Source organism: Solanum stenotomum, chromosome 1 (genome assembly GCF_019186545.1).
Source record: "Solanum stenotomum isolate F172 chromosome 1, ASM1918654v1, whole genome shotgun sequence".
Taxonomy (NCBI): Eukaryota; Viridiplantae; Streptophyta; class Magnoliopsida; order Solanales; family Solanaceae; genus Solanum; species Solanum stenotomum.
Genome location: NC_064282.1, coordinates 12219452 through 12242667, shown reverse-complemented (window position 1 = coordinate 12242667; position 23216 = coordinate 12219452). Strand labels below are relative to the sequence as shown.

Below are 23216 nucleotides of genomic sequence, written 5' to 3'. Positions count from 1 at the left end.
TGAAATAATGTTGTGTTTTTTTAATATAATGATTTTTTGTTTGATTATTGCACTTCTTAAAATTTTGAAGAAGACACCACAAAGCAGATTTTGTTTTTTGTAACTTGTAAGTAAAAAAAACTCAATAAGTCTTAAAGGAGTAAGCTCAATGCTCAAAATTATTGGGAGACAAATAAAGAAGTACAATTTTCCACATAAGAAAACTATTCCCAGAAAATTTCCTTTCCTCTAGAAAAGTGGAAACTAACGACACTTTGATTATTTTTTGGAAAAATTATACAAATTCCACTTTTAGTTTACTTATTACCATTATCTCCTATAAATTTTACAAATTTCTAAAATCTCTCATTTTCGCGCATCAGATTAGTGTATCTCGCGCATCAGATTAATGTATCAGCGGTTATATTATTGTATCTCGCGCATCAGATTAGTGTATCATGTATAAAATGTTATGTATCTTACTTAACGATTAATGTATCTCTCGCATTAGATTAATGTATCAGCGCTTATATTATTATATATGTTTGAGAGATTTCTGTAATTATAAACTTTTAAGGGATAGATTGTAGTTTTACCTTAAAAGTATGTGATTTCTGTAATTGCCCTTGTTTTTTTATTCTTACCCATCTTTTTAAAAAAATTAAGAAGTATTTAATTTATTTTTTAAAAATATGTATAAGCATTTTGGCCCCTAGCAATGGCTTTATGACCTAGGGTTAAGACAGTCTTGTCAACACACATGGATTAATTTTTTAGAATATACGTCAGACATATAACACATTAGTAAACTACTTAAAAGTGAAATTGGTTAATGAAAACAAATGATATTCACAACATCAATTTTGAAAATATAATAACGAAATAGTTGATTTATAAAATTCACTTAATGCTCATTCATATGATAAATCTAAATAATTAAAACATACAATGAAAAAAACTTCTAATAGTCTGCTTCTGATTCAACATTTTAACAAAAGTACAATCGACTTTTTTTTAAAAATAAGCTCATGCTCTATTTTTAAATCACCTATACTATTGAGACATGCTACATAAACCAAGCTTCAAATGATTCAGAATCTTTGGAAACAATCTTATTTCTGGTTCCTTCCAATTGCTCCTTCAACATTAACAGTTGGTTCAAATTTTGATATCCTTCTACATCGATATCCTCCACCCAACTACGGAGACCATTCCCATTTGGGGTCGATGAAGATTTTGACCCCGAAGATTCATCAGAAACATCAAAAGAGGAATGATGAGAATTCATCACTGGTGTTGATATTTTTGGGCAGATACAACTGGGAAAATGCCTCTTTATAACAGAGTTAACATCTCCATAAGTATAAGGCTTGTCAAGAGGTGAAAAAACAATAGAGGTAACACGAGAACTTGACAAGGACTCAAGTTCTTCAGCTTTTCTGAAAAGTCCTTTCCTTCTTTTCGAAAATGTCACCATTCTAGCAGTTTGCTTTGTGATTTTCTCGATCTCTATCTTCTTCTTCCCTGTTCCCATTCTCCTTAATTCCTTGTTCTTCAAGAAGTAAGATTTTTTTTGAAATTTGGGATGCTTCTAAGGTTTGGTGGAAATGTCTATTTATAGGAAGAGATTGAAAATCAGATATCTATTAAAATTGTTTCTTTTCCATATTTGGTTTCCGAAATTCTGTGAGCATATATGGAATCTAGTTTAATTCTTTAGAAGTAAATCTTGACCTTTTATTTATTTTATGTTTAAATTTGACTTGTGAATTGTAATTATATAGTAATTGAAATTTGGAAGTAAGCAATATACCTAAAGGATCTCAAATTAGTTTTTGTTAAAAATATATGAGAAAATAAATCAAAATATGATTAATGCTTTATTTTAGTTTGTAAATATATTTCATTTTATTGAAATGGTCCTTATGTATAATAAAAGGTGCTTATCTTGGTTCTTAATATATTTCACCTGATTCAAATTGTTCTTAATGTATAACAAAAGATGTTCACTCTGCTCATTCAGAGTAAACCTAATAGATTTATAAAATTAAATTTTAAAAAATTAAATTTAATTGTAAACCTCATGTGACTAACAAAATTCACCATTATTGTCTTGTTTCTTAACTCCAAAGAAAAACTTCATGGAATCTGACATCATTGTCTCTACTTTTCGAATAAAATTTACTATTTTCTCTTGCTTAAAATTTACGTATGACATTTATAAGTAGGATATAATTTTGATTTATTTTAGTTTTAAGCTAGAAGAGATCCAAGACCAATAAACATTCATTGTGAAGTAGTGCTATTTTTTTTATTATAAACTTGTTACACAAAAGTGTGAAATGAGGTTTTAATGACTTCAAATGGATTTCAAAATAAGATTTATTTTTGAGAAAAAAAAAAGACTAATTAGTCATCTGAATTTTGATCCTTTTGTATGTAAGAGTACTACTAAACATAAAACATGTTTATGTTTGTGAAAATAAATATTTTTGATACTGAATCTACAAAACTAACATAAATTAGAGTAAAACATAAGGGAACTATTTAACTGAAGTTGAAAAAGTTAAACCTTTTATTAATGAGTTAGTAAAGAACACACAACTAATTTCACGAAATACATATTCCCTTCCGTTTGAAAATAATTTTCAGTAAAATTTATATCTTTGCTTCCTCCCCGTCTTTTCCCCTTTTCACTGAACAAACCAATTCACAGTTTTGTTCAACAATCTTAATGGAACTAGTCATTGCACAAATACATAAAGTAAATGATGGTTTCTACATATTAGACCTGAATGAGAAATTTCTTATTCTTAAAATCTTGAAAGTTAATTAAAATTTTATTTTTATTTAATTAAAAAGGATATATTGAAATTTTCAATTAATATTATACTTTTTTGGAGTGGTTGAAATCTTTAATTGTTATTTTTTCTTCTTTTTACTAACCTTACAAATATATTGTTATCATCTCTTTTTTTCTAATTCTGTAAAATTATATGTAATATAATATGTAAAATATAAAATAATAATTTATAAACGTAAAATAAAACATAACATTTATTATATAAATATAAAAAATAAAATTCTTAAATGAAATTTAACCAAACTTATGAGATATGGCAATTAATTAATAAGAGATTTATTGGTAAATATGTATGTATGAAAGAGAAATTTTAGTCTTGAGAAAAATAATTTTTTGTTTTTTTACTTCTATTTTTTTTTAAGCAGAAATTTTTAGTTTTTTCCCAAAAATAGAAAAACTGTTTCTACTTCTATTTAAAAACACTTTTATTGATTTGCCAAAAACGATTTTTCAAATTTATTTTTTTTCTCAAAATAAGTGTTTTTGGCCTCCGCAAAAAATTCTCCATTGATATCAGCATTAAAATAATGTACTTTAGGACATGTCAATTGAGTGTTAATATAATTTAACCATAAATAATTAAGCCAGTTTGATTTGTGAAAAATCTATAACAATCCAATTTGAATTAAATGACATATTTTACTTTTTCTTAATTTAACTAAATACTTTCTAGAAACTAAATTACTTTAGAAAATTACTCGTAATTAGAAAAACCTTTCACTTTCTTGGTACAATCCTCAACAAGAAAGTTAATTAAATTATTAGTAAACAAATAGAAATGAAAAGACACATCTCCTCGCTTAAGGCGGTAAGAAGTTATGTGATTTGAATCAATATAATATAGACAAATGAAAAAAAATAATATTTTTTCGTTTAAAATCGTGATGAATTATACATAAATAAATTAAAAATTACTAAAAAAAAAAGACATGAAAAATACGTCTTTTCGTTTAAGATGGTACTAATAAGCTATACACAAATAAATTTTAGAAAAATATATTTTTTTAAAAATAGGTTCTTCGTGATGGTTGATATGAAACTGTTATGAAAAAAAGTATAATTAGTATGGTAAAATAAAATAAGACATGAAAACTAATTAACACATATATTACTAGTTTTGTCAAGAAACATGGTCTATTGACCATTGGTAAACTCATACAAGACAACATGTTAACTGTTAATTGAGTGCTAATATAATTATCAGAATAAGTAATTAAGTTGATTTGACTAGTGAAAAATATATAACATCCAATTTGAATTAAACAACATAATTTACTTTTTTTTCTTAATTTAACCAAATACTTTCTTGGAACCAAATTACTTTAGGATATTACTTATAATTAGAAAAAAAACAATACTCAACTTATACTTTCCATGAAAAACCCTTAAAAATAAAGTTAATTAAATCAATAGAAAACAAATATAAATGAAAAAACACGTCTCTTCATTTAAGACATCAAGAAGTTATATGATTTAAATTAATAGAAAATAGACAAAATTAAAAGACGTGTTTTCTCGTTTAAAATAATGAATTGATAATAAATTATATGAAGATAAATTTTTTAAAAATTATAATGCAAAAAAGACAAATAAAAGATGTGTAGTCATTAAAAAATGCATCTTTTCATTTAAGCCGATGATAAATTATATACAAATAAATTAAAAAAATTAACCCCAGTACCAAAAAATTATATGAAAATACACAATTTTCATTAGCTTATACACAAATAAATTAGAAAATAATTATGAAAAAAGTAAGATATTCGCAATAAATGACATGACCTGTTATGGAAAAAAATAATTAATATGATAAAAATAAAACAGGACATGGAAACTAATAATTTTTTTTAACTAAATTAAATATTAGAGTAAAAATTAATGAATATTTTAGAATAAATAGTTAAAATAGTTTGTCTCTATAAAATAATCTTAATATTAAAAATACATTAATAGTTGACCTTTTTCATAATTTGACTCAAAGATCAACTAAACGCAATTTGTTTATAACAAACACTTTTCAGATGAATCAGCCAAACACAAATTGTTTTTTTCGAAAGCACTTTTTTGAAAAGACATTTTTAAAAAAGTGCTTTTAAAGTCGTTTTTAGCAACAACATCAAACATATTATTATTTATTAACAAAATATAATCAAAATAGAAGAAAACACATTTTTAATTTACATAAAGCATATACGCTACAACTTAATTAGAAGTCCTAATTAGTTTTGTTTGTGAGGGTTAATTTTAGAGTTTTAGAATAATTAAATTGACTTTTCTTTCGTGAGAGTTAAGTTAGGGTTAGGGTAATCAAATTGACATATGTGCATGTTTACACATATAACTTGTATAGGGTCTTTTTATCAATAATTCTAATATCTATATCAACACACGTTCATATCAATATACATGGACTAATTTTTCAAGATATACGTCAGACATATAACACATTTCTTTGAAAAGTGAACTACTTAACAGTGAAATTGGTAAGCAAAAACAAATGATATTCACAAACGAAACATCAATATTGAAAATACAATAACAAAATAGTTGATTTATAAAATTCACTCAATCCTCATTCATATGATAAATCTAAATAATTAAAACATATAATGGCAAAAACTTCTAATAGTCTGTTTTTGATTCTGAACTGCATTTTAACAATAGTACAATCGATTTAAAAAAAGAAAAATATGCTCATGCTCTATTTTTAGACCACTAATTCTATTGAGACATGCTATATAAACAATGCTTCAAATGATTCAGAATCATTGGCAACAATCTTCTTTCTGGTTCCTTCCAATTGCTCCTTCAACATAACAGTTGATTCAAATTTTGACATCCTTCCACATCTATATGCTCCACCCAACCACGGAGACCATGCCCCTTTGGGGTCGATGATGATTTTGACCCCGAAGATTCGCCAGAAACATCATAAGAGGAATGATGAGAATTCATCACTGATGTTGATATTTCTGAGCGATTACAGCTAGAAAAATGCTTCTTTATAATAGAGTTAACATCTCCGTAAGTATAAGGAATGTCAGAAGGTGAAAAAACAACGGACGTAACACGAGAAGCTGTCAAGGATTCAAGTGCTTCAGCTTTTCTAAAAAGTCCTTTCTTTCTTTTTGAAAATGTCACCGTTCTAGCCAATTTTTTTGTGATTTTCTCAATTTCTATCTTCTTCTTCCCTGTTCCCATTCTGCTTAAATTCCACATATCTATTTTTTTTCTATATTTTGTTTCCAAAATTTTGTGGGCATATATGGAATGTAATTTAATTCTTTAGAAGGAAATCTTGACTGATCATTTATTTTGGGTCAAAGTTTAACTTGTGAATTGTGATTATATAGTAATTGAAATTTGGAAAGTAAGTAACATACCAAAAGGATCTCAAATTAGTTTATGTTTAAAAAATAGGAGAAAATATGAGTAATGCGCTATTTTGGTTTATAAATATATTTCATTTTATTGAAATGGTCCTTATGTGTAATAAAAGGTGTTTATTTTGATTTCTTAATATATTTCACCTCATTCAAATTGTTCTTAATGTATAACAAAATATGTTCATTCTGATTCTTTAGCCTAAACCTAATATATTTATAAAATAAAATTAAAAAGTGTTAAAATTCAATTGTAAACCCCATGTAACTAACAAAATTCACCATTGTTGTCGTGTTAATTAACTCCAAAGAAAAACTTCATTAAATCTAACATCATTGTCTCTACTTTTCGAACAAAATTTACTATTTTCTCCTTGCTTAAAATTTACGTATGACATTTATAAGTAAGATCTAATTTTTAGTTATTAAAGTTTTAAGCTAGAAGAGGTCCAACACCAATAAACATTCATTGTGAAGTAGTGGTTTTTTTTTGTTATAAACGCGTAACTGTTTTTTCGGAAGCACTTTTTGAAAAGTCATTTTTATAAAAAGTGCTTCTAAAAATAAGTCGTTTTTAGCAGCACCACAAAACATATTATTCTTTATTAACAAAATCTCATCAAAATAGAAGAAAATCGTTTTTAATTTACATAAAGCATATACGATAAAACTTAATTAGAAGTCCTAATTAGTTTTTTTTGTGAGGGTTATTTTAGAGTTAGAATAATTAAATTGACTTTTCTTTTGTGAGAGTTAAGTTAGGGTTAGGGTAATCAAGTTGACATACGTGCATGTTTACACATTTAACTTGTATAAGGTCTTTTTATCAATAATTCTAATATCTATATCAACACACGTTCATATCAACATACATGGACTAATTTTTCAAAATATACGTCAGAATATAACACATTTCTTTGAAAAGTGAACTACTTAACAGTGAAATTGGTAAACTTTACAAATGATATTCACAAACGAAACATCAATATTGAAAATACAATAACAAAATAGTTGATTTGTAAAATTCACTCAATGCTCATTCATATGATAAATCTAAATAATTAAAACATATAATGGAAAAAACTTCTAATAGTCTGCTTTTGATTTTGTACTGCATTTTAACAATAGTACAATCGATTTTTAAAAAAAAAATGCTCATGCTCTATTTTTTGACCACTAATTCTATTGAGACATGCTACATAAACAAAGCTTCAGAAGATTCAGAATCATTGGCAACAATCTTCTTTCTGGTTCCTTTCAATTGCTCCTTCAACATTAACAGTTGATTCAAATTTTGACATTCTTCCACATCTATATGCTCCACCCAACCATGGATACCATTCCCCTTTGAGGTCGATGATGATTTTGACCCCGAAGATTCGCCAGAAACATCATAAGAGGAATGATGAGAATTCATCACTGATGTTGATATTTCTGAGCGATTACAGCTAGAAAAATGCTTCTTTATAACAGAGTTAACATCTCCATAAGTATAAGGAATGCCAGAAGGTGAAAAAACAACAGAGGTAACACGAGAACTTGTCAAGGATTCAAGTTCTTCAGCTTTTCTGAAAAGTCCTTTCTTTCTTTTGGAAAATGTCGCCAGTCTAGCCAATTTTTTTGTGATTTTCTCAATTTCTATCTTCTTCTTCCCTGTTCCCATTATGCTTAAATTCCTTGTTCTTCAAGAAGTATGATTTGTTTTGAAATTTGGGATACTTTTTAGGTTTGGTGAAATGTTAATTTATAGGGAGAGATTGAAAATCACATATCTATGAAAAAAATCTTTTCTATATTTTGTTTCCAAAATTTTGTGGGCATATATGGAATGTAATTTAATTCTTTAGAAGGAAATCTTGACTGATCATTCATTTTGTGTCAAAATTTGACTTGTGAATTGTGATTATATAGTAATTGAAATTTGGAAGTAAGCAACATACCAAAAGGATCTCAAAGTAGTTTATGTTTAAAAAATAGGAGAAAATATGAATAATGCGTTATTTTGGTTTATAAATATATTTCATTTTATTGAAATGGTCCTTATGTGTAATAAAAGGAGTTTATTTCTGTTTCTTAATATATTTCACCTGATTCAAATTGTTCTTAATGTATAACAAATATGTTCATTCTGGTCCTTTAGCCTAAACCTAATATATTTATAAAATAAAATTAAAAAGTGTTAAAATTCAATTGTAAACCCCATGTGACTAACAAAATTCACCATTGTTGTCATGTTAATTAACTCCAAAGAAAAACTTCATTAAATCCAACATCATTGTCTCTACTTTTCGAACAAAATTTACTATTTTCTCTTGCTTAAAATTACGTATGACATTTATAAGTAAGATCTAATTTTTGTTTATTTAAGTTTTAAGCTAGAAGAGTTCCAAGACCAATAAACATTCATTGTGAAGTAGTGGTTTTTTTTTGTTATAAACGCGTAACTGTTTCTTCGGAAGCACTTTTTTGAAAAGTCATTTTTATAAAAAGTGCTTCTAAAAATAAGTCGTTTTTAGCAGCACCACAAAACATATTATTATTTATTAATAAAATCTCATCTAAATAGAAGAAAAAACATTTTTAATTTACAAAAAGCATATACGATAAAACTTAATTAGAAGTCCTAATTAGTTTTTTTTGTGAGGGTTATTTTATAGTTAGAATAATTAAATTGACTTTTTTTTCGTGAGAGTTAAGTTAGGGTTAGGGTAATCAAATTGACATATGTGCATGTTTACACATATAACTTGTATAAGGTCTTTTTTTCAATAATTCTAATATCTATATCAACACATGTTCATATCAACATACATGTACTAATTTTACAAGATATAAGTCAGAATATAACACATTTCTTTGAAAAATGAACTACTTAACAGAGAAATTGATAAGCAAAAACAAATGATATTCACAAACGAAACATCAATATTGAAAATACAATAACGAAATAGTTGATTTATAAAATTCACTCAATGCTCATTCATATGATAAATCTAAATAATTAAAACATATAATGGAAAAGACTTCTAATAGTCTGCTTTTGATTTTGAAATGCATTTTAACAATAGTACAATCGATTTAAAAAAAAAAATATGTTCATGCTCTATTTTTAGACCACTTATTCTATTGAGACATGCTACATAAACAAAGCTTCAAATGATTTAGAATCATTGGCAACAATCTTCTTTCTGGTTCTTTCCAATTGCTCCTTCAACATTAACAGTTGATTCAAATTTTGACATCCCTCCACATCTATATGCTCCACCCAACCACGGAGACCATTCCCCTTTAGGGTCGATGATGATTTTGACCCCGAAGATTCGCCAGAAACATCATAAGAGGAATGATGAGAATTCATCATTGATGTTGATATTTCTGATCGATTACAGCTAGAAAAATGCTTCTTTATAACAGAGTTAACATCTCCGTAAGTATAAGGAATGCCAGAAGGTGAAAAAACAACGGAGGTAACACGAGAACTTGTCAAGGATTCAAGTTCTTCAGCTTTTCTGAAAAGTCCTTTCTTTCTTTTTGAAAATGTCGCCATTCTAACCAATTTTTTTGTGATTTTCTCAATTTCTATCTTCTTCTTCCCTATTCCCATTTTGCTTAAATTCCTGGCTCTTCAAGAAGTATGATTTGTTTTGAAATTTGGGATACTTTTAAGGTTTAGTGAAATGTTAATTTATAGGGAGAGATTGAAAATCACATATCTATTAAAAAAATCTTTTCTATATTTTGTTTCCAAAATTTTGGAGGCATATATGGAATGTAATTTAATTCTTTAGAAGGAAGTCTTGACTGATCATTTATTTTGTGTCAAAGTTTGACTTGTGAATTGTGATTATATAGTAATTGAAATTTGGAAGTAAGCAACATACCAAAAGGATCTCCAATTAGTTTATGTTTAAAAAATAAGAGAAAATATGAATAATGCGTTATTTTGGTTTATAAATATATTTCATTTTATTGAAATGGTCCTTATGCGTAATAAAAGGTGTTTATTTTGATTTCTTAATATATTTCACATGATTCAAATTGTTCTTAATGTATAACAAAATATGTTCATTCTGGTTCTTTAGCCTAAACCTATATATTTATAAAATAAAATTAAAAAGTGTTAAAATTCAATTGTAAACCCCCTGTAACTAGCAAAATTCACAATTGTTGTCTTGTTACTTATCTCCAAAGAAAAATTTCATTAAATTTAACATCATTGTCTCTACTTTTCGAATAAAATTTACTATTTTCTCCTGCTTAAATTTACGTATGACATTTATAAGTAAGATTTAATTTTTGTTTATTTAAGTTTTAAGCTAGAAGAGGTCCAAGACCAATAAACATTCATTGTGAAGTAGTGGGTTTTTTTTTTGTTATAAACTTGTTACACAAAAGTGTGAAATGTGGTTTTAACGACTATAAATGTATTTCAAAGAAGATTTAATTTTTGAGAAAATTAGAATAATATAATTAGTCATCTGAAAGTTTAGTATCGCAACAGCAAATTCGATCAAAGTTGGGATATTTTTCAGACCCTTATTCCTTGAATTTATTTCAAATTTTTAAAAAGACACTTTAACTTTGTGGGCATCTTATTACCTCACAAAAGTATTAATTACATTTGTAAATAGGTCATTTTGACCCATTTTAGCATCTATGAAGGTGTGCGTGATGTTCACCCCTCCTCCCCCCTCCCTTTGACCCATTTTAATTAAATTAAAGTATTATTAAAAGTGATCTTGTTGAAGAAATCACAAATACTACATCTACGATCACATTTCAAAGCGAGTTTCGTTACCGAATCAAACCTAGAAAAAATCAAAGGAACAACCGCCACAAGTTTTGATTCCGCATTAAGCGAGAAACTGCTCTGCCCTTCGAAACGATGCCAACAACGACAGATGAACGAAGAACTTTTCCGGTCACCTGAGCTAAGAAAATGGAAGCTAAACACTCATCTAGAATATGAGAAGAATAATCAAACTCTCTGACATTGAATACATCGACAACATCGCTTGTTTTCTTCATGGAAGAAACACCAGCGAAGATATGAATTTTATACGATTTTGAGTTCCAGCGACGGTTGAAGCCGATAGACCCATCCACCATTAGAAAAATAAAGATAGGTCAGGGTCACTATATCCTTTTGTCTTTGACTTTTCCGGATGAAGTTGCCATTTGTAGATGAATTTGATAGCAGACATGAAAATAAACTCAAAAAATTGGGGAAGAAGGTGTATTTTATAATTTAATTAATTAATAGAAAAATTAACTGAAACGTGGCATTATTTAATTGGTTTTGGGAAGTAAATTGTTATATTCACGCGCGTCATTTGCGTGTTCATAAAACATTAAGAGAAAATGGGTCAAAATGGTCCATTTCCAAAGATATTTAAGACTTTTGTGGGGTAATAGACCCTCGCAAAGTTAAGATGTTTTTGAAAATTTGAAATAACTTCAGTGATGACTTATGTCTTTTCTCTTTATTTTATTGAAAAATGGTCCTTAATGTATAATAAAATGTGTTTACTTTAGTTCTTAATATATTTCACCAGATCCAAATTGTTCTTAAGGTATAACAAAATATTTTCATTCTGGTCCTTTAGTCTAAACCTAATAATTTATAAAATAAAATTAAAAATTGCTAAGTTTAGATGTAAACTCCATATGACTAACAAAATTCACCATTGTGATCTTGTTTATTAACTCCAAAGAAAAACTTCATGAAACCTAACATCATTATCTCTACTTTTCGAATAAAATTTACTATTTTCTCTTGCTTAAAATTTACGTATGGCATTTATAAGTAAAATATAATTTTGGTTTATTTTAATTTTAAGCTAGAAAAAGTCCAATACTAATAAACATTCATTGTGAAGTAGTGTTATTTTTTGGTAATAAACTTGTTACACAAAAGTGTGAAATGAGGTTTTAATGACTTCAAATAGATTTCAAAATAAGATTTATTTTTGAGAAAAAAAAAACTAATTAGTCATCTGAATTATGATCCTTTTTTATGTACTACTAAACATAAAACATGTTTATTTTTGTGAAAATGAATACTTTTGGTCCAAGTTAAACTGAATCTACAAAACTAACATATCTAGAGTAAAAAAAACAAGGGAACTATATAACTGAAGTTGAAAAAGTTAAACCTTCCATTAATTCAGAATTAGTAAAGAACACACAACTAATTTCTCGAAATACTTGTTACCTTCCCACCCACACATGTATGAATAACTCGGACATATAGGACTTCTCTTTGAATTGGTTAATGAAACCAAATGATATTCACAAATCACAAAGGCAATAATATGGTAAATTTAAACTAATACAATTAATAGAAGAGGAGGAGCAAACTTCAAATAGTCAGTTTTTGTTAATACATTCTGAACTGTATGGTTACAACATGAATTGAAAAAGCTTTTTCCATGCACTTGCTTCACACTGTCAAAACAACATGACATTTGATGTAAACACACAAGCCTAAAGAAACCATTCTTTTTGCAAAGTATAAAGTTAATCCTACCCCAAGAAATGTCACACCTATAACACATGAACCCCCAAATGAATTTCTCTCGTAGTTGATCTTAAATCACTTCCAGACCAGAAAGAAAAATAAAAACAATGGCAGTAGGAGCAGCAACACCAAACAAAAGTCAAAACACCCAAAAGGAAAAAAAAAAAGCTAAAGCACCTTTGATCAACTCTTGTAATAGTTAGAGCAGATCAGACATCCTTCTTCTGTGGTGAGCTAGTGGTTTTCTAGGCTTTGGATCCGAGGGCGCGATAGTCTTGCTTTGTGGTAAGACAGATGGCTTAATATCTGAATCATCACCATACTTAATATCCCCACCCATATTATTAGTTTCACTATAACGTGATCTTTTATTTGAAGTCCGTAGGTGAGCTTTGAAACGACGATCAAAGCTGTTTGATTGTGAACCAGAAATTTGCATAGAGCTCCTAGCCCATGATCTCACACTTTTTGGTCTGCTATGGATTTCCTTTTCTGCTGTAGTCTCTCTTATTCGACTGGCAACCGTGGAACTCATGAATCGAGGCACCGAGCTAGTGACATTTGTTTTTAGTCCCTTCTCAGAGTTTCTTGGAGTTACTGTGATTTCAGGGACGTTTTCCTTTGGGGTTATAGGAAAGGGTTCTTCATCTTCAAGTGGCTGATATTTCTTCATGAAAAGCCTTTTGTTTTCACTCAATAAAAAATCAGCCTTCTGTATTTGAGTACTAAGATCTGTACATCCTTCTTCAGCTTCCTTCATTTGCTCCTCAAGCTCCGCGATCCTCTTTTCTCTTTGCTTCTTTGATTCCTAAAGGGATGCAAAACAATAAATAAGGTTAAGTCGCAAGGTCATCAGAGACAATACAAAAAAACTGGTAAAAGAGAGGATTACTTCTGAGAGCTCTCTATTGCATTCCGCTGCTCTTGCTCTCTTTGCAAAGGTACAGGAGCATGTTGTCTCTCCAACATCATCTTCGTATGGGCTAACATGGACTACCATCAAAACTTTTGATTTATCACCTAAAGCAGTCAGTTCAAAGAAATAAGTTATGAACAACTTAACATATTTAGATGTCTAAGTACCATGGCGAACAAGAGAGTTTTTTACATCAACTGCCAACAAGTCAAAATTTCCAAGATTCCTTATAACTCCTAAACACTAAGTGGATGCAACAAAATATTGTGCTACTGCTACCACACAATTATCATTGTCCAAAATGTGAAAATTATAATAGTTCTGACATGCATACAAGGAAATGGCTTTTCAGGAATGAGAGAATTTACCTAAAGAATCCTTGAGAACTTGTGTCAATTTGCTATTTCTGCAATCAAAAGTTGCAACTTCATTAGTTAACGGAAAGCACCACTTCCAAATATTTAGACACATAGCTCCTCAAGCTTTTTCTATTGAGCAGTGTAATAGTGGAACAGAATAAAACTCGAGCAAGCAGAACACTAAGAAAGTGCTACCTAAATGCAGACAAGAAAACCAGATTCCTTTTATGAACTGAGAAACTCGTACATTTCACCTACCTATAAGGAACGTGGCCTTTCTTTCTTCTAAGAGCTGCAATAACATCACCTAGTGCAGAAAGAGAGAGATTTATCGCCCTCCCCTCGTCAAGAGTTTGTCCAGTAGCTCCCGTTTTAAGTAGGCGCTCACTCCCTCCAAGATCAACCATCCACAGTTTGGTTGCTTCTGGTTTACCTCCCAAAGTATCCCCATAGCGATATATACTGATCCTCGTCAAGCTAAATACAAAGAAATAAACAGATGAAGTAACTGTTGAACCAAAGTAAACCAATTAAAGATGGGAAAGACTTTTACACAAACTGGACCCACCAATGCGATCTGCTGGATGTTTCATTTACATTCGTCCATGATGTGGATCTAACTCGCCTCCCCTTATGATACCACCATTTTGCTTTAGTAAAATTAGAGATTTCTACCTCAGTTAAACCATCGATTTCAACTGATCCTTTTGAATCTGTTTGAATATTTAGATTGCTGTAATAGTGTTAGCCAAACTATAGCAGGAAATTCATAGTGGAACATCAAATTACATCCTCCTTTATAAGGAAGGACAAGATATTGGTAATTACCATCTCGATGCAGTGTATTTACGACTGGAAGGTCTTGGAGCAAGCAAATCCCTTATACTGCCCAAATAGACTTCGAGCATGCTAATCGAAAATGTAAATGAAATTGAGCTATCTAAAGAGGAAAGGTTAAAAAGCTCCTGAAGAACACAAGGAATGATCCCTGGAGACTCTGTGATTCCCTCCTAAAGAACACAAGTGAAACACCTAGTTCATTTCTATAAGCATTCTTCATGACAATGTAACAAATACAAAATAAATTAAGATAACTAACCATAGTATATGTCTTGCCAGTTCCAGTTTGTCCATAAGCTAATATACATACATTGTGCCCATCAAGTGCAGATCTGATAATTGGCTCAACCTCAGCAAAAACATCTTCTACAGAATATTCAAGCATAACAAATGCATTAACTAAATTTCTTAGGAAACAAGATTAGTCAACTTTTAGCACATAAATATTACCAACCTTGGAGTGATTCCTGAGGGAAAACCTTGTCAAATTCAAATTCTTTCCTGCTTCCACCAGATCTTACTACAATCTTCTCCGATTCAACAGAAATCGGCTGATGAGTTCTCTGTTTATCTGTTGGTGAAAATGGTCTAACTCGGGAAAACACCCGAATGCAACCTACATTTGGAAATATTAATGTCTCTCATTCAGAACACATAATTGAAGGAGGACAAAAATGTATTCAATTTAGAAGATCTCAAATAAAGTAAATATCCAAACAAGAAATCACCTTTAATGTCTAGTATCTTATTCAATGCCTCTCTTCTTTTTTCATCCAAAGATCTCTCTTTATGCCTCAAACTCTCAATTTCACCTGCAAAACCATAAGAGAAAAACAAAAGAAAGTTCAAATCATGAAAATTTTAAATCTCAGTCAAATGACAAACAAATCCCAAGAAAAAACACCTTCTAAATTCAAAATCCTCTGCTCAAGCTGAAACTTTTCATCTTCTTGAACCACATTGACATCTGTGAAAGTTGAAGGAATCTCTTGGGAAGGCTCATCATCATTGGAATCTGGATTTGATCCTACTGGAGAAGACTTCTCCAAAGCTTTCCCGTTTTCCAAAGGCAATGGCATATTTTCATCTTCAGTAGAAATAAACATTGCTCTCAAGCCCTTGAAGAATACATAAAAGAATGGCCTTCTTTCTCAAGAAATTTATGCAAAATTTGAGATAAAATTCCAATCTTTCTCAAGAAAAAGGCCAAATCTTTGAGTTTAAAAAGAAAACCAAATGATCAAAATCCAATACTTATCAAGAAAAAGACCAAATCTTTGAGTTTAAAATAACGCAGATGATCAAAATCCAATCTTTCTCAAGAAAAAAGGCCAAATCTTTTGAGTTAAAAAGAACCCAGATGATCAAAATCCAATCTTTCTCAAGAAAAAGACCAAATCTTTGAAGTTTAAAGAACCCAGATAATAAAATCCAATCTTTATCAAGAGAAAAGGCCAAATCTTTGGGGTCAAAAGAACCCAGGTAGTGAAAAATTCTTCAACACAAATTTGGATTCTTGCTCAAATGACACTACAGCAGAAACTGAGCTGACCCACAAGAAGATGCTGCTAGATCGACCAACCAAAGAACCCCTTTAACAATAAAATATAAACGATGGTTCAGATCCTATAAATAGTAAAATATATAAAGAAGTAAGATTGAAGCTACATCTGTTAAATAACCCAAAAAAGAAAAGGAATCCAAAGAATAAATGCAGGAAGAAAACAAGAAAATGGGGCTAGTTTTTTCCAGACATCCTAGAAGTTGGAACCATACAAGTCCAAGAATTAGACTAAAAAAATCCTAATATCTCTCTCTAAATATATGTAATTATGTGATTTCTCACGGCAGCAAAACATCATGAAGAGAAAAAAAAATACTCTATTAAAAGAACATTTTTCCTTGATCTATGGGTTATCAATTTTCTTTTAAAAAAAAAAACTTTTTTTCTCTTTTTTCAATTTTTCAATGATTGATCACTCCATGAAAACTCTGATAAAGGTGATGTAAAGCTTTTTAGACAGTTAGGCAGTTAATTTGACTAAAATGAAGCATTTGGAAAAGAACAAAAAATTATATGTGAAAGAACCTGAAGAAAAAAGAGTGGTTTTAGAGAAGAGGAACGTGAGGAGCGGAGGGAACATTTAAAAGTAGGCATTGAGAAAAAGTTGTACTTTTTTAAAAATTTTATATATTTTAGTATGTGATGAGATATTATCCTAAACTTTGAATTATTGAATTTTGACAAAACTCCAGTGGTGGTGAAGACGTGAAGTGTTCTCCACATAGGGAGCGTTTCCATCGAACAGGGTCTTTATCTGCTATGTAAATTTAGAATAATTGAATTTTAATATGAATATTAAATTTTATGTGAGAAATTCTTTCATATTTTTTTCATATAAAAAGTAGCACCCACTTTCCTAAAATTAGGAAAATAAAAATAGTTTTATTCAAACTTTTTAGCTTAATCATATATATATATATATATATATATATATATATATATATATATAAAAGAATCTTAGGCTTGTCTACGTGGCGCCATCACAAATTATAATTCTCTTTTAATTTATTTATTTTCAAAACTAGCCTTCTTCTTTAATGAAAAGTTGTGACTTTTTTGAAGAATTGCGACTTTTATGAAAAATTGTGACTTTTATAAAAGATTGTGACCTTTCCGAAGGGTTGCAACTTTTTCAAATAGGTGTAACATTTTCGATAAGGCACAATAAACATTTGTTCACACTATCTTTTGTTGTCTATAAATAGAAAGATTTCCTCTCATTTTAAAACAACGAAAACTCTGAACGTCTCTTCCTCCTCCTCATGTTGCTCCTTCTTCTTCTTCACAATTAAATATTTATGTACTTTGCTCCCATTGAGTGACGCACTGACACCATTGCTTATGTTACAGATCCTGATATGTATTTTTACAATCATTAAATTATGCTTATGTTATTAAGGATAAACGATAAGATGTAGTAATTTTCATTTTCTTTTACATTATTAATGTTTGTTACTACGTAATATTGTATGTAAGATAATATAATGTTTTAGTTTTAATAACCGATAGATTTTAAGTATTATTTTATAAATTTCGTGATATTAAACTCCCGCACGAAGTGCGAGTAATTTTACTCAGAAATATTAGAAACACAATGTTTAAAATCTTCTCCTTATTAAATACAGAGCAAGACAAAAGTGTAACGGAAATCTGACTATTAAAAGACCTAATTAAAGGAAATGACAAAAATGGCTCCTTAAGTTTGATAGTGAGTTCAAAATAGTTTTTTGAGTATGTACAGACTAATTTTGATTGAAATTTATCAATTTTTGTATATTATATTTTAAGGGAATTATGAGAAAAAAAATAGTGAAAAATTATATTTAGTGATACAATATTTATAGTTTTTTGTTATTTTATTATTATTACTATTAGAGCTTCGTGAAACTTTTGAAGGTGTAATTTCTAATATTTCTATATCTTTTTAATGTCTAGTACAGGAACTTGTGTTGCATATTAAGGATTTGATGAGAATTTTTTTATATTTATAATTAAAACATTTTTTTCATAATTTTAGTCTAATCCAACAAATAAAGTTTGATAAATAATTGTTACTTTAGATAAATTTAAAAGATCAAAATTATTCGGTGTATCCTTAAAAAACTATTTTGTACCTATTCTAGGCGTACGTCTAGACCATTTTGTGAATTTTTTTCAACCCAATTGAGACGTTAAATATTTATTCACCCAATGTTTATGTCTCCTAATTTGTTCACTAATCCCCCATATTTGTATTGCTTTATTATATTTTCTTGTAGTTTACTATTTCCTCTGTCCCTAATTACTTGTCCATTTTTTCTTTTATAGTTATCCTTAATTATTTGATTAATTTGACAGATCAAGAAAAAACAATTTTTTTACTTATTATACCCTCAATTAAATGATTAATTACTTTGAAAAATATAGAACTTTTCATCCACTTCATAATTAATAGGGGTAAAATGATAAAATCAATATGTCATTAATTATTTTCTTAATAGGTGTGTCAATTCAAAAGTGGACAAATAATTAAGGACAGAGGGAGTAGTAATCACTTTTAACCCTCATCGTCCGCTTTTACTTATTTTTCTTCTAAATGTACTTGTAATCAGTTCAACCCCATTGTCCACTTTTACTTATTTGTTATATTAAATATTAAAAATAAATATGTATTTTTATTTATTTAATTTAAAAGTTTAAGAAACAATTTATTATTTATCGATGATAAAGATGGAGTAACATGTTTTTTTTCATACTCTCTTTGTTCCTAATTACTTGTCCAAATTTTCTTTTCTAGTTGTTCCTTTTACTTGTCCATTTTGAAAATCAAGAAAGGACAATTTTTTTATTTATTATACCCTCAATTAATTACTTTGAGAAACATTGAACTTCTTGAAAATCTTAAATTTTTAATTCATCAACTTCATAATTAATAGAGGTAAAATGATAAATTCACCATGTCGATCATTATTTTCTTAATAAGTGTACCAATTTAAAAATGAAAAGGTAATAAGAGAAAAGACAATGAACTTTTTCTCACTAAATTACCGGCCCATCGCCCCATCCTAACCTAGATTCCATAAAGGCCAAACACATATACAACCCCTCAAACTTGCCCTCATTTTTCATTTTGGCACTCCAACTTAGCCTTGTTCTATTTTAACCCTTAAACTCCATTTTTTTTTGTACCATTTAAACACTTATACTAATTTTTATGATTTGTTTTTATTTATGTTCTTCAATTGCAATTTCTTATTTTAAAAAAATAGACGTGTGCCTGTTAATTAAAAAAATTAAACATTCGCGAACGAACATAAAAATTTTCAAACAATAATATTATTTTTTGATATTTCTCTGTATTTTTGCATGAAAATAAATTGACGAAAGTTATTTGATTTTCTTTCTTAAACATTCAATTAAATTAAATAACATTACTTATTTATTTTTTCTTATCATCTAGGCTATCTAAATTTAACGCAAATACTCACTTTTAATTTTTAATATAAATCAATACGAATAAAAAAACTCATCTTCAAAAAGACTCGACTGACTTTGTTAGTAACACTACTAAAAAAAGACTCTTGTTCATTGCTAATAACACTACTAAACAATGTTAAAACTCGACTGACTTTGTTAGGTTGTCGATGATTTTAAAGAAAGAAAACCAACACAATTTCATCGGTTATTTTTCACACAAAAATATATAACACTCTTAACAAAAATTATTATTTTTTAAAAAGAATTATTTTTTGTTAATTTTTAATTTTTTAACTAAAATTAAATGACACATATCAATTTAAAATAAGAAGTTGCAATTGAAGAATATATATAAAAATAAATAAATCATAAAAATAGTATTTCGTGTTAAAATGGAACATAAAAAATGGAGTTCGAGGGTTAAAATGGAACAAGGCTAAGATAAAGTGCCAAAATGAAAAGTGTGAACAAGTTAGAGGGGATGTATATGTGTTTGGCCTTCCATAAACCTTCGAAAGTTAGGTTAGGCATAATTGGGTTGGACTAACTATTTTAACAACTCTAATTAAAGATCTCCTAAACATTGATGTAGCAGTAGCCTCTTTTTGCTATGACACAATTCATAAATATTTCTTTTGTTATTTTGAATACTATCTACAATCTTTTAAATTTATCAGTAACTTTTATAATGAATCGAAAGTGTTTAAAAAATACTTATCATGTGTTCATATACTTAACCAAAACATTTTAAAAATTGAATGTTTAAATAAAATTTATTAAAAATTTAAAAACTTTGTCAATGTATTCTATCATATTTTTTTATTTTTTTTTAAATATGAAACTTGGACATTTTCCAACCCCTATCTCAAGTGGTGCTGAACATGATAAGGTATTCTAAGTTGTTGGTAAAATTTGATTTCAAAGTAAAATTTGAGAGGAATGACTTTTACCCTTTTCTAATAACAGTAATTATACTTTTTTATTTGTTAGATACATTTATTTTAGGCTGAAAATCATTTATATCTCTCAACAATAGTTTTAAAAATCAACACCCTCTCCTCCCACAAGTTCGAAAAATAGATATTATCTCCCCTTGTTTTATATAATATATATTTTATTTTTGACATTTTCAATCCTTCATTTACAAAATGTCGTTTTAATCCTTTTATGAATGAATTGCAAAATCTGATGCTATTGTTTATGATTATATATATATATATATAAAGTTTTAGTTGTTCTATTGTTTTATGTTGCCTTGATATATAGAGAGATAAATAATTTTTTACGTATCATTAATGGAATGTTTTTTCTATATTAAAATTTATTTATGTTTACAATTATAAATTAATTCTCTCAAGAGTCTAATAGAATATACCTCCCTTTCTATTAATTATTTTTATACTACATACATTGAAATATATTTATAAAGTTATTGCATTAAAGTTTTCATCATTATTAATATATATATATTTAATTTATTTCATTATAAAACATTATAGCTTACATGCTTGATCGATATTTTTTACATTTCTTTCCTGTCTCAAAAATAATATTTGGTTTCTAAAAAAAATTGTTACATAGATTAAAAAAATATATAGATAAATATAAAGGTTGATAATGCAATAGTGAAACATACATTAAAAAAAGACAATTATGAGAAACATGGGTTAATATCTACTATTCAAAATGGAGAGAAAAAATATTTTTTTAAAGTAATCGTAAATGATTTTCGCCCTTTATTTATTATAGGATATATGAATTGACTTAATTGTAAAATCATTTAAATGTCTTGATTCAAATGTTTAGTTTCTTGTTTAAATAATAATAATAGCAACCTCTTTTTAAAGTCAAATGGTTATATTATATTTCAATAATGAGCAGTTTTAAAGTTTTAACAAGTCAGAATAATTTATAGCTTTATTAAAAAAATTAAAAACAAGAAAACGATAATTGATATTATCCTCTTATCATTTGAATTTAATATCCAAGAGTCACTAAAACTATAAAAATAAATAAATAAATAAATCTTGAACACGACACTCGTTGTGGTGCCCCCTCTAAAGTTGAAAGAATAATGTTACATACTCCAATGGTCTCAAAATAATAAGTGGTCAAATGACCCAAAACTAAGGGGGTGTTTGGTACAAAGGAATATTTCTCAATATGTATTTTCTAAAATTCAATTTTTAATTGATCAAAATATTTTCTTTGAGAATATAAATATTATTAAAATCAAATAAAATTCCTTACATAGCAAAAGTAGGGTAAAAAATTCATAAATAACTCTCGATACTAGTCTTCTAATATCCACCTTCCAACACACCTTACCCCATAACTTCATCCCAATAGGCTATCACCCATATCAAGCAGAGTTAAATTCTTTTACTACAAACTGAAAAATTATGAAAAATGAAACAAACAAGCGGACAAAGTCAAAGTGATTCAATATATATTATCTGTAATTTTATTTTGCCAAATAAGATTCAAATGAACATTTGTTCAATATAGGGGATGCCAACTTAGGGTTATGGATTTATCCAATCCCATTCGACAATAAATTACACTATTGCTTTAATGAAGTGTACCCTAGTGTAAGGTTGGGCATCGGACCGGAATGAACCGGTACCGGATCGGAACGGGATGGTTTGACCGGGTTGTTGATCGGTATCGGGATGAATCGGATCGAAACTACCGGGATGGAGGCTCAGTTTCGTCCCGTCCCACTATATACTGGGATAGAACCGGGACGGACCGGAACGAAACGGGATGGGATAAACGGGACGGCACATATAGCTATTTCAAAAAATAATTATTTTTTTTGAGTTATTTTGAATTACGAAAATACGAATGTTTTTTTTATTTTTCTAAGTTATATTAGTTTATAGTATTTAAGTTTTAAATTTTTTAATAATTTTGCTTAAGTTTATTTTAAAGATATTTTTACGTATATAAGTTTGTAAGTTAAGTTTAATAAAGTTTTTTTTTTAAGTTTTTGAGCTTATGTAGTTATGTTATAAGTTTTAAAGATTTTAATCTTTTGAAGTTTATAAGTTATTAAGTTATACTTATAACTTGTAAGTTAAATAACTTAAGTTTGTAATTTAAAAAATTTAAATAAACAAAAAAGAAATGCTAATAAAAGTAAATAATGACAAAAATATTATTTTTTATTTTAATTAAAAATGATTTATCGGGATCGGACCAGTACCGGACCGGACCGGAATGAATCGGGCTGAACCGGTACCGGTACCAAATCATGATACCGTTCCGTTCCGTGTACCGGTTCAATGTATCCCATCCCATCCCGAATACTATCGGACCGGAACGGTATCAATA

General features: G+C 28.3%; 5 protein-coding genes across 5 annotated transcripts; all 5 read right to left on the bottom strand.

Moving 5' to 3' along the window:
- Nucleotides 1-1045: 1045 nt before the first annotated feature.
- LOC125853382 (MADS-box protein SVP-like) lies at nucleotides 1046-1513 on the bottom strand. Its single transcript, XM_049533065.1, has one exon. The coding sequence runs from the start codon at nucleotides 1511-1513 to the stop codon at nucleotides 1046-1048; it is 468 nt and encodes a 155-aa protein (XP_049389022.1).
- Nucleotides 1514-5650: 4137 nt separating this feature from the next.
- Nucleotides 5651-6043, bottom strand: LOC125853390 (agamous-like MADS-box protein AGL23). Its single transcript, XM_049533070.1, has one exon. It carries the CDS (start codon nucleotides 6041-6043, stop codon nucleotides 5651-5653), a length of 393 nt encoding a protein of 130 aa, XP_049389027.1.
- A 1377-nt stretch (nucleotides 6044-7420) lies between these two features.
- LOC125853381 (agamous-like MADS-box protein AGL23) lies at nucleotides 7421-7888 on the bottom strand. Its single transcript, XM_049533064.1, has one exon. The coding sequence runs from the start codon at nucleotides 7886-7888 to the stop codon at nucleotides 7421-7423; it is 468 nt and encodes a 155-aa protein (XP_049389021.1).
- Nucleotides 7889-9361: 1473 nt separating this feature from the next.
- Nucleotides 9362-9829, bottom strand: LOC125853380 (agamous-like MADS-box protein AGL61). Its single transcript, XM_049533063.1, has one exon. The coding sequence runs from the start codon at nucleotides 9827-9829 to the stop codon at nucleotides 9362-9364; it is 468 nt and encodes a 155-aa protein (XP_049389020.1).
- A 2753-nt stretch (nucleotides 9830-12582) lies between these two features.
- Nucleotides 12583-16207, bottom strand: LOC125853350 (kinesin-like protein KIN-14U). The gene is made up of 10 exons (XM_049533019.1): nucleotides 15765-16207; nucleotides 15589-15672; nucleotides 15315-15476; nucleotides 15120-15226; nucleotides 14849-15030; nucleotides 14589-14753; nucleotides 14279-14497; nucleotides 14030-14067; nucleotides 13638-13765; nucleotides 12583-13553 (listed from the first exon to the last, which is right to left on the bottom strand). The coding sequence occupies exons 1-10, from the start codon at nucleotides 15964-15966 to the stop codon at nucleotides 12945-12947; spliced, it is 1896 nt and encodes a 631-aa protein (XP_049388976.1). The 5' UTR covers nucleotides 15967-16207; the 3' UTR covers nucleotides 12583-12944.
- Between the last annotated feature and the right edge of the window lie 7009 nt (nucleotides 16208-23216).